This window comes from Capsicum annuum, chromosome 8 (genome assembly GCF_002878395.1).
Source record: "Capsicum annuum cultivar UCD-10X-F1 chromosome 8, UCD10Xv1.1, whole genome shotgun sequence".
NCBI classification, from domain to species: domain Eukaryota; kingdom Viridiplantae; phylum Streptophyta; class Magnoliopsida; order Solanales; family Solanaceae; genus Capsicum; species Capsicum annuum.
The window spans coordinates 149,741,011-149,752,258 of record NC_061118.1 but is presented as its reverse complement, the minus strand read 5'-3'; the positions used below and the strand labels follow the sequence as shown (position 1 = coordinate 149,752,258).

At 35.0% G+C, this 11,248-nt stretch overlaps 2 protein-coding genes and 1 pseudogene across 3 annotated transcripts; all 3 read left to right on the top strand.

Annotated features, from left to right (window-relative positions):
• Nucleotides 1–2,318: 2,318 nt before the first annotated feature.
• Nucleotides 2,319–3,104, top strand: LOC107879775 (pathogenesis-related protein P2). Its single transcript, XM_016726727.2, has 2 exons — nt 2,319–2,630; nt 2,720–3,104. The coding sequence occupies exons 1-2, from the start codon at nt 2,364–2,366 to the stop codon at nt 2,882–2,884; spliced, it is 432 nt and encodes a 143-aa protein (XP_016582213.1). The 5' UTR covers nt 2,319–2,363; the 3' UTR covers nt 2,885–3,104.
• A 2,893-nt stretch (nt 3,105–5,997) lies between these two features.
• Nucleotides 5,998–6,858, top strand: LOC107839413 (annotated as a pseudogene).
• A 755-nt stretch (nt 6,859–7,613) lies between these two features.
• LOC107839412 (PRA1 family protein E) lies at nt 7,614–11,123 on the top strand. Of its 2 annotated transcripts, none has more exons than XM_047394571.1 (2): nt 7,614–8,679; nt 10,841–11,123. In XM_047394571.1, exon 1 carries the CDS (start codon nt 7,829–7,831, stop codon nt 8,474–8,476), a length of 648 nt encoding a protein of 215 aa, XP_047250527.1. In that variant the 5' UTR covers nt 7,614–7,828; the 3' UTR covers nt 8,477–8,679; nt 10,841–11,123. The 2 variants fall into 2 exon arrangements, with proteins under 2 accessions (XP_047250527.1, XP_047250528.1); XM_047394572.1 differs by lacking the exon at nt 10,841–11,123 and adding an exon at nt 9,648–9,814.
• Nucleotides 11,124–11,248: the final 125 nt, after the last annotated feature.

Below are 11,248 nucleotides of genomic sequence, written 5' to 3'. Positions count from 1 at the left end.
TGATCAAGGCCCGAGGTATCGGGTAAAGCATAGTTTAGGACTAGTGTAGGTCATTTCAGTATTTTTATTTCGGTTTGTAATAAATTGGACTGGACGCTAAATTTTGGATTGTTTTATTTTGTCTGCTTGCTTGATTGTTTTGCGTGTTTTATGTGATTTATACATTCGCAATGTCAAATTAGCCGATGTGCTCCACCGAGCGACCGTGGTCAAACCACGGGATCGGGGGGTGCTTAACACCTTCCCCTCGGTCAACAAAATTCCTTAGTCGGAATTTCTGTTCGCAAACCAATTTTAAGAGTTAAAATATTTTGAAAAGGGATTTCCAAAGGTGACTTGGCACAGCCGATCTATGCCAAGTGGCGACTCTGAGTTTAAATGTAAATAATTTTTTTTCGAAATAAATTTTTAATCTTTTGTCACTTTAATAATAAAACCTTTTCGAACCATAAAATTAATCTTTGGGTGTTTAAAAAAGGGATGTGATATTAATAGGTGGGAACCTATAACTAAACCAAGGAATAACTTAGTGACAAGAAAGAAGCCCTTGGAAATCCTCAAATTTAAAATGCCGGCTCTGATTGTGAAGTCTATCAAAAGTAAGGATTCTCCCTTATATATAAGAGAATATGCAACTTGCAAAGTTCGACTAAAAACAGATCATATGAAATAACTGAAGACAAGAAGACTGTTCTTGCAACAAGAATAACTACTACTGTGTTTCAACCTCAAACAAGTTGAGAAAAATATTGTTGTACAATAATAAAAACATGTATAAATTGTAATATATATACTAGTATATGCTATCCACTTTAGACAATTACTTTAACTATTAAACCCCAACGTTAGAGTAGTTAGACCCCAACGTTAAGAGTAGCTAATTAGACTATTATCTTTTTAATAGTTTCATATCATAACTATTCATTATTCTATTAATCCACCTAAACTATTATCCCTTTACGAGTTTCATATATATTTTAATTATTCCTTGCATTGTTTTATTTATCTACTCAAATTATCATATTTCTGCGAGTTTCATATCTCAACTATCACCCCATTTGTACTAAACACACCTCGATACTGAATTAACTTACACATGTCTGTTGTCAATTGGGAACAAATATTTGGATAACTGAGTATTCAGGTGTATTTTAATACAAATAAAACGATAATTTAAGTAGCTATAGAGAACAATGATTATTTAAAAAATAAAATTCGATCACAAAAAACAATAATTTAATTATGTTTTAATCATTTAACTTTTAAAATTATCATATACTTCACACACCTATCAGTTGATAAACTAGACCACATTAAAGACTATTGCATGGAAAAAAAAAAAAAAAAAACTTACTGGCGTTCTTGAATTAGCTAAGATAGAGATCCAATTAGATAAATGTCCCATTCATAATGTTTGGTCAAATGTTAGTCCTCTTTAATTTCCCAAACGAAATAGCCTCTTAGCTTGTTTATCTACACGTACTGGAGAAGACTATTCTTCAGCATAAATGGTCAAATTAAGCAACAGTTTTAATTTGTCCAGTGTTTTTAAAGCTTTTTTCGAACGAGTTTTAGGGCGGGGCGTATAAAAAATGTTCTATACTGTAAATAAAAAGTGTAGATTCATAGGAAATAAAAGTGTACGTCCCCGACGTCAGCTTATTTTTACTATGTTAAAAGTTTTTTTGCTACCGATCATATTTTTATTATTGGTTTAATGACAGTTAAGATTTATGCTATCATATTTTCTTATTGTAATTTGTAGCTATTCTTTTTCTAAATATATTAGTTAATAAAGAAAACAATTTTCGTAAAAAATAATTATAATATTTTATTTCTATATTAATGGGATTTATGGGATTATTAAAAATATGTCTTCTTCTTATTAACAAAATTACAAAATTGAATATCATATGATATACACCCAATAAATTCATGAAATTGACCCCCACGTTTGAAAACTTACGCCTCGCTCCATACTATACTACGTATAATGCCTTGCCTCATGACCCTGCCTTTTAAAGGACTACTTATGTTTTGTCTATGCTCTACCTCTAGATAACATCAACATTTGACAAATCAATATGGTAGCTAGCTGACTAATTACGTAGTAAGTTAAATCATCAGAATTTAGAATAGTAAGACGAAAAGATTGAAGAATTTTCCTACAAGGAGTTTGAGAGAGTTCCAGTCTTTCACAACTACATGAGAAATTAATAACAACAATGACTTTTCAAAGTCATCAAGCGCACCGCATGTCCATTAATTTCCACACTAATTACTAGCTAGTTTACCTATAAATAAGGCCTATTTATCCTTCACCATTTCACAGAAATCCCACAAGAAATTACAATTACAATATCATGGAGAGTGTTAACAAGTTGTGTGTAGCATTTTTTATCATCAGCATGATGGTGGCGATGGCCGCGGCGCAGAGTGCTACGAACGTGAGGTCAACATACCATCTGTACAACCCGCAGAACATCAACTGGGATTTGAGAACTGCCAGCGCTTACTGCGCTACTTGGGATGCTGACAAGCCGCTCGAGTGGCGCCAAAGGTATGGCTGGACTGCTTTTTGTGGTCCTGCTGGACCTACTGGCCAAGCTGCTTGCGGTAGATGCTTGAGGGTACGTACCATAATAATTTTACATTATCAGATCGCCCAAATAATAACTAACTAGTGTTATAACGGAAAATTAATCATGTGCATGTGCAGGTGACCAACACAGGAACGGGAACACAAGCAACGGTGAGAATAGTAGATCAATGCAGCAATGGAGGGCTTGATTTGGATGTGAACGTGTTTAACCAATTGGACACTGATCGACGGGGCTACCAGCAGGGCCACCTTATAGTCAACTATGAATTTGTCAACTGCTAATGACTAAGCTGGTAGCTAGCTCTGCCTAAAAAAGTGCCATATTTATGTCATCAATAATAAACCACGATCGAGATTGATTTCATACTATTATCGAGATTGATGTTTAGAATAAAAGGGACTGAGCTTTTAATTAATAGTATAAACAATTATATTATCTGGAAGCTCTATATGTACCTTGGATACTCTTTTAAGATTAATAAAAGAATGTCACTTAGTACTATATATGAAGTGGAATAGTGGATCATGGATATGACTGTATATGTGCAACACTCTTTGTCTTGATCGTATTGCGTGTGTACCTTTTAACTGCATCTTCCCTTTTCAAAGAACAGATCACATGTGTCAGGTTATTATTAAGTAATTAACCAGTAGTACTATACATATATTCAATTATCCCGATTCTATTTCCCTACCTAAAATCATTTTTTGGGAGCTTTACGCTTCAAGTTTTCATTATTCTATTAATTTACCTGAATTATAATCTTTTTGCAAGTTTCATACCTCAACTATCACTTTCTTTATACTAAAACATACCTCGATGTTGAGTTGACTTACACACGTCCGGCTTGTCGATTGGGAACAAATATTTGGATAATTGAGAATCTGGGTCTGTTTTAATCAAAGAGAGTGATAGCTTAAGTAGGCAAAGAGAACAATGGTTTGTAAGACATAAAAAAAACACAAAAAATAATAATGTAGGTGCATTTTTGACCCATAAAATAATAATGTAGGTGTATTTTTGACCCATTACTCTTAATATTATTATTTCTAATATATACTCGACATGTTTCATTTCATGAACAGCAAGCATTTGGTGAAAAGTAGACCAAATTATTAAAGACTACTGCGTGGGATAAGATACGTACTAGCCATTCTAGAATCGCCTAATTAGATAGAGAGCCAAAACAATGTTCAACTCATAATGTTTGATCATATGTTAGTCCCATTTCCCAATTTCCAGACGAAACAGCCCATTTGTTTCTCTGCATGCACGTACCCAAGAAGACTTTTCTTCAGCAGAAATCACCAAATTAAACTCCAGTAGCTTGTCTATGTTCTAGACAAACATCAACGTTAGAAAAATCAATATGATATACTAGCTGACTGATTACATAGTAGATAAATTAAAATATATATTGAGTAACGGTAAATTAAGATTTAAAAAGTTACATTTCAAAACGTTATAGACATCTGAATCGTACTGATGATAAATATTATTGTATTTACCATAATATAATTAGACTAACAGAGATAAATCAGACATTTAAGTCAAGATTTGAAAAATCAAATGGTCGGACAAGATAAGATAGTAGAGAAATCGATTTTTCTGTATTGTAGAAAAAGTTTAACGTCATTTAAGTTTTTTTTGTTTTTTTTGTACTGTCTACTAGATGATTCATGAATATATTGACAAGTATTAGTGCAATTCATGGTCATTTTGAATGGGTACAATCGAAAGCCTTTCTTTTCCCCTAACTTCACTTTTCACAATAAATCGAACATTCATGATTAATTAGTATTGAAATGGAACATTAAGTTAGAGAATATGATTCAATTATAGGCGTTGCTCTAGATTAATAGCTACATGTTTGGTTATTTATGCGAGAAAACATCATCCTTAATTTAGCCTAACATTACTACTAAATTAATAGTATAACCAAAGTGAATTTTAACATGTAGATATATAATGAACTATACACATATATATATATGGATAATTTACATGACAAACATTTACATATTCAAATAAATTAAGGATGTGTCTCAACAATCTACATTTTATGAATAAATTGCCAAGAAAGATCAAATTACGTAACCAAATTAAGTTATTGAATATGATAATAGGAGCAAATTAAGGGGAAAAAAAAGAAGCAATCCAGTGCACTAAAACTCTTATTATACACGGGTCAGGGGATCGAATGGCCGGACCCCAAGGGAGGGAGCAAATTGAGAAGTATCCATTCGGTAGAGCGTCCACCTCATATCTTTGATATGCAAGGTTCATTTTTTTGCTTTGTTTTACTGAACGATATTCAAAATTTACTGATTTGATTAATTTAAATTTGCTTTCTAAAAACTCATTGTGAGTGGTTCGTTCCTTCCCCTCATGGTTGCTAGCTCTTTTTTTCTCGATCAACACAGGTGGTTAAAATAGGCAGGTAATATGGCAATATTATTTACCGATAATACTAAGCCTTCCAAACAAACTGAAAAACAAGTAAAAATAAAAACCTTTAGCATTCTTGTTCAAATAAGAATAATCCGTTGTACTAACCTTTCGTTACGTGTGAGATGTATTTTTCTGGGAAAGGATGTTTTCACAACATGAACCTGTCACCTCTTAATCATAAATATCACATGCATACCAATTAATTACACAAAGCTTCCCTAAATGGTAAGTCGAAAAGATTGAAAAGTTTTCCTAATAATTCCAAGAAGTGTGGAGTACACCTCATAAACAAAATGAGTTTGATGAGAGTTCCAGTCTTTCACAATGAAGACTTGTGTGACGCCCTGCGTCACTACCCATTAAATTCATCCCGTTTTGGGCATAATTCCGAGTGTTTCGGGCACATTTCAGAACCCGACGGGGCTCCCACAACGTCTCGTGACAAGGCCAACGTGGGGGCATCTTTGGGAGGTCAAAATACAAGCTCGGGTCAACATTTATGGGACTTTGAAGCCTTGACCAGCTGGGCAGTGACTGCACAACAAAAACAGCATACTAGACAAAGGCCTTTCTACTAGTTCATTGCTTGCATGCCCAAATGGGGTAATGTTGACTAGCATTTATTGTATCCCTTGACTAGGGCATTATATATAGCTTGTAAAGGCCCTCTTGGGCAGAGATATACTTGTTTTTACTCAAGCAATATAATCAGAAAATTGGCTCTTCGGGCCTCCCAAAATCGAGTGTCTTTCTTGCTATTTCCTTTCGAGTTTGTGTGAGTGTTCAAAGGATCGTGGGGACGAATTTAGAGTGAGTTTCGGACTGAGTTTAGCATCGATATCGCGAGTGTCAAGCTGTCCGCACGAGGCTAAAATTAGGCCCGTGACACTTGTCCATTAATTCCACAGTAGATAGTTATTAGCTAGTTTAATTTCTCTATAAGTATGGCCTATTTATCCTTCACCATTTCACAGAAACCCCACAAGCCAAATTAAACTAAATCCACAATGAAGAGAGTTAACAAGCTGTGTGTAGCATTTTTTATCATCAGCATGATGGTAGCAATGGCCGTGGCGCAGAGCGCTACGAACGTGAGGTCAACATATACAACCCGCAGAATATAAACTGGGATTTGGGAGCAGCCAGCGCTCACTGCGCTACATGGGATGCTAACAAGCCTCTCACGTGGCTCCAGAGGCATGGCTGGGACTGCTTTTTGTGGTCCTGCTGGACCTCGCGGCCAAGCTGCTTGCGGTAGATGCTTGAGGGTACGTACCATAACAATTTTACGCTATCGGATAACCTAACTAATAACTGCATAGTGTATATAATGGTCTAAAATGTTTTTTTTTTTGTAAAGCATTTGATGCTTATTAATTAGTACTATATTTTTAATCAACTAACCCATGTACGGACCGATGACTAATTAATTTACAAGTTCATTTCATCTACTTAGGCAACAAATACAGGAACAGGAGCACAAGCAACAGTGAGAATAGTAGATCAGTGCAGCAATGGAGGGCTTGATTTGGATGTGAACGTGTTTAACCAATTGGACACTAATGGACAAGGCAACCAGCAGGGACACCTTACTGTCAACTATGTATGAATTTGTCAACTGCAATGACTAATTAAGCTACCTACCTCTCCCTAAAAAATTAAAGTGCCATATTAGATCATCAATAATAAACCACGATCGAGATTGAGTTCATCCTAAGTAGTAACTTAGCTTTATAAAATGGACTGAGCTAGCTCTTAGTACTAGTATTATATAATTATCTGGAAGCTCTCTATATGTACCTTGGTTGGATACCCTTCATGATTAATAGAATAAAGTTATTTTTAGTATTATAAAGGAAGTGGATGAAATTGTGTATCGACTCCCTTTGTCTTGATCCCCTTTCCAAAGAATTGAAAGGAAAAAGTGTGAGCATATACGAATTCTCAGGAAAATACCAACACATGTGCAGACAAATATTACAGCGATGCGTAAAAGCAAAGAATGATTCTGTTACACTTGTGTCACTATAAGTCGGTACAAATTTGGTTTTATACATCCTTTCATTTGATTGTCATTTTTATTTTCACTATAAATTAATTTATTTTCATTTGATTATCATTTTTATTTTCAAAAAAGATTCTCTTTCTCCTTTTACTCGGTCTTCAATTTCAATTTTTTATGTGACATATTTCAGATCATTAAAATTCAAAAATTTTATTTTTTACTTTTCCAAATTCATATTAAGTCAAAATTGGACAAACAAATTAAAACGAATGAAATTTATGAATATTAATAGTATTAGTATGCAATAATTTTCATCCATCTGGTGACTTTTACTTGTCGAGGCGTTTGACTCGTCCTTTAAAATAATGATTGATTTGAGTATTTTATGGTAACATCCATGTTACTAATTGATGTTATAATGTTAACTTGCATAGGTATTTAGTGAACCAAATGATCCTGTTTAATATTTTTGAGACCAATTAATGATTCACTTCACTTGGTACATGTGGGCCGTAGTCATGACTCTCAGATTCCTTATATACTTATAAATCTAAATCTACAAATAAAGAAGAAGAAAAAGTAAGTAATAGGACAATTCATCGTTAAGTTGTCTTCCACCTCCTCCTCCATTCTTCCAACTTCTCAAGTTTTCTCCTATTATAAATAAAAGGGAGAAAAAAGAAGAAGAAAAAGTTGAAGGAGGAGAAAGAATATACTGAATAATCTAAATTGATCCAAATCTTAATTTACACAAACATCAAATACCATAATGTCTGAAAATTCTTCAAATAATGGTACCCTTCCAACATCCACCCAACCAGCACCACCTCCCACCACCACTCATTCCGCCAGAAAACCCCCACGTCCACCGCTGCCCCGACCACCACAACCACAACCACAACCGCCACCACCTCCATCAACCAGATCCGACACAAAAGCCACGCGCCGCCCATGGCGCGTGTTCTTCGACTACACCCTTATCTCTCTTCCTTACAATTACTCCGAAGCTATGTCGCGGGTGAGGCGGAATCTCAATTACTTCCGTATTAATTACGCGATGATAATCCTGGTTATTCTTTTTCTCAGCCTCGTTTATCACCCCATTTCGATGATTGTGTTCTTGGCGATTTCGTTAGCTTGGTTGTACTATTTCCGTGAAGAGACGATTGTGATTTTGGGGACCCATTTGGATGATCGTCTTGTTTTGGTTGGGTTAGGGTTGGTTACTGTTGTTGCTTTAGCGATTACTAATGTGGGTCTTAATGTGTTGGTTGCCTTGATTATTGGGTCCTTCGTTTTGGGTCTACACGGGGCTTTAAGGGGGACTGAGGATTTGTTCTTGGATGAAAATGAGGCTGCTGAAGGTGGGTTGCTTTCGGTTGTTAGTGAAGAACAAATCAGGCCTAGTTACAGATAATGCATTTTATGGGAAGTGGAAAAGAACAGATTTTGTTGATTTTTAATTGTTCTTGGATTATATTGGATGAAATGCGGGTTCTTGGAGATGTTTTGTTGGTAATTTTGGGTTGCTTAGTGGTTGCAAAGTGCAATGTGTGAAGGGACAACTCTAATTTTAGAGCAGATATGTTGCTTGGAGGTGTTCTCTATAGATATTCAAAGGTGATTCTTTTTTGCCTCGTCCCTGTTTTCTGTTTTAGTAGGATAGGGGCTGTGAGTTGGGACTGTTACATTGTTTTGATTATGATACGAATATCAAAGTGCTGCCGTAATCAATTGCATTTTGGCTAGTTTTTGCTGAGTCTGTGTATCCATTAAGTAATCTGTAGGTCAATTTTTCATTGCCTATCCGAAAGAAGAAGTTACATTTCTTCATTTATTTGGCTCCAAGTATTGTTGTTTGGATGAATAAAATGAGCAAATGTGAATGCAAAAACACGTGATCTCTACTTTTACCCTCTTCTCAAGCTGTTATCCCGGCTCCGTGTTGTTTCATGTTCCCATCGTTATCCATCTTTCGGTTTGTTTCAATTTCTTAGGCTTCTGTCTTGCTGTTTGTTTATGCAGAACTACTTACCAATCTGATCTAGTGGCTTAGTGTTGTCCCAGTTGGCTTGTGTTTGCAGAGTTAGGTGTATGATTTGATGTACAATGGCTGGATTGTTTTGCCTTTTACTCAGTTACTGATAATTTGTCCCTTAGCTCTTTTTCTCTTGCCCTTCTCCTTTCCCCTTACTTGTAATGCATTATAAATAGTGTTCTTCCATAAGACCGTAATTATAAGCACCGATCAGAGCAGTTCCAGTGCTGGAGTTTAGCTGCGAGGGCTCATGCATGACCTTCGAAGGAGTAAGGTGGATTGCTCTTGTTTGTAGCTGTGTGATCACGTATATAAAATCTGGCTGTCACGGTAGTTAGCAACTTGAACGGAAAAAAGAAAGAGTATGCTATAATGCTACTGTTTCTTTTTTTGATAGCACAGATCTGACAGATCCTTGTCAAAAAAAAATTATAGATCTGATAGCTTATAGCTGAAAATTCCAAGGCTTATGGAACACACTAAGGAAGTTTCTTGTTATGGTAGCAGCCTTCTCAAGTGTTGTTAACTGTCTTTATTTGTAACTTTGTAGTTAAGCTAGTCATGCTTGGGGGAAGCTGACCTTTGCACTGTTGAGAAAGAAATCAAATCCTTTTGTTGTTTATGCTAATGAGGCCTTGCATATGCATGTCCAATGTTCAAGGAAAGTACCAAATACATACATATATATATATATATATATATATATATATATATATATATATATATATATATATATATATATATATTCCTGTTTTTACCTGAATTTGCATCTGGTTTAACTTTGTTATGTCAAGCAATATGCTTAGTATGCCATCATGTCATACATGTTGATTAATGGCAAGTCAGTCATACCAAAAGTAGCTGAGTTTGGTATCAATAATGTATTTACATATTTGTCTAATTTGTGTACATATTTGAACCTGATGTCTTAGTAAATTTGAGTACACATTTGAAGCAGATAGGATCCTGTTTTAGTAAAAAGAAAATTAAATAAATCAAATTAGCTTGGAATTTGGAAAGCAAGGGTAAGGTCTGCATACACTCTTACGCTCCCAAGACACCACCTGGGAGATTACACAAGGTTTGTCGACGTTGTTGTAGCTTGGAAGATTGATAAGAATATCAGTTTGGAAGATGGCAACTTTATAAAATTATCACATCATCTGATACGGTTTTGATCTGTACTTTAAATATCATATTTATTGACATCCTCAGAAAGAATATGCACATCATATGTTATGTATCTGCTTAGTTCTATCAAATGGAGAGACAGACTAGAAGAGCTCTGATATACTCAAAAGTGAGATAATGAATTAAATTGAATGTTTTCCCATAATATACTAGTAAAAGTAGAGCCTTTATCGAATCAAAGCTTTACTCAAAATTAGATCTCTACCCTTACATAAAGGCTCTAACTTATGCTTACTGGCAGTCAAGAGTTTATGTCACTTTGTCAATCAAGCTTCAATTTTGGATATCATCCCACATTTTGACGAGTATTAAATTTTTATTGTACATAGATAAATAGATGTGTCTTTGTATTTATCAAATTATCAAGTCATCAATGCTCTCTACATCGTAAGTTTCCACAGCTACGCTAGCTGATGGCAAGTGTACCAACAGATATTCTATGTTCAAGCTTGTATTATTTTCTCCGCTGAAAGGAAATATGCTAGTGATCTTTATTTATGCACAAACTGTTGGGATGTATGTCACTGAAGGATGATTTCGTCTGTGTACTAGAATCGAGTGTCATATTGCTTGCCCAGATTTTGTCGACTGCAGACAGCAGAGGAATATTCATACTGTCACCACAATGATCAACAAACTGCTACTAAACATTAAAGGCGGCCTTGATGAAATCCTGCTCCATTTGTGTTGAGCTTCAGGAAAGCTTTAATGTCCAAGTGAAACGTTACGTCGTCGTATTCATAGACCATTTTAACTTTAGTTTCAGCACCTGTGGCTGTATTTTTACCTGTATAAATGTTGTCTCTCGTTGCATTAACAATCTTTGTATTATAACTCAGATGCCCAAAAAAGAAAAGAAAAAAACTCTTACCCATTCATCATATGCAACACAATACCGGTAAACGAGTAGTTTCTTTCTTTATAGGCTATATATCCCTGTTGAGAGAAATGGTTTTAAGA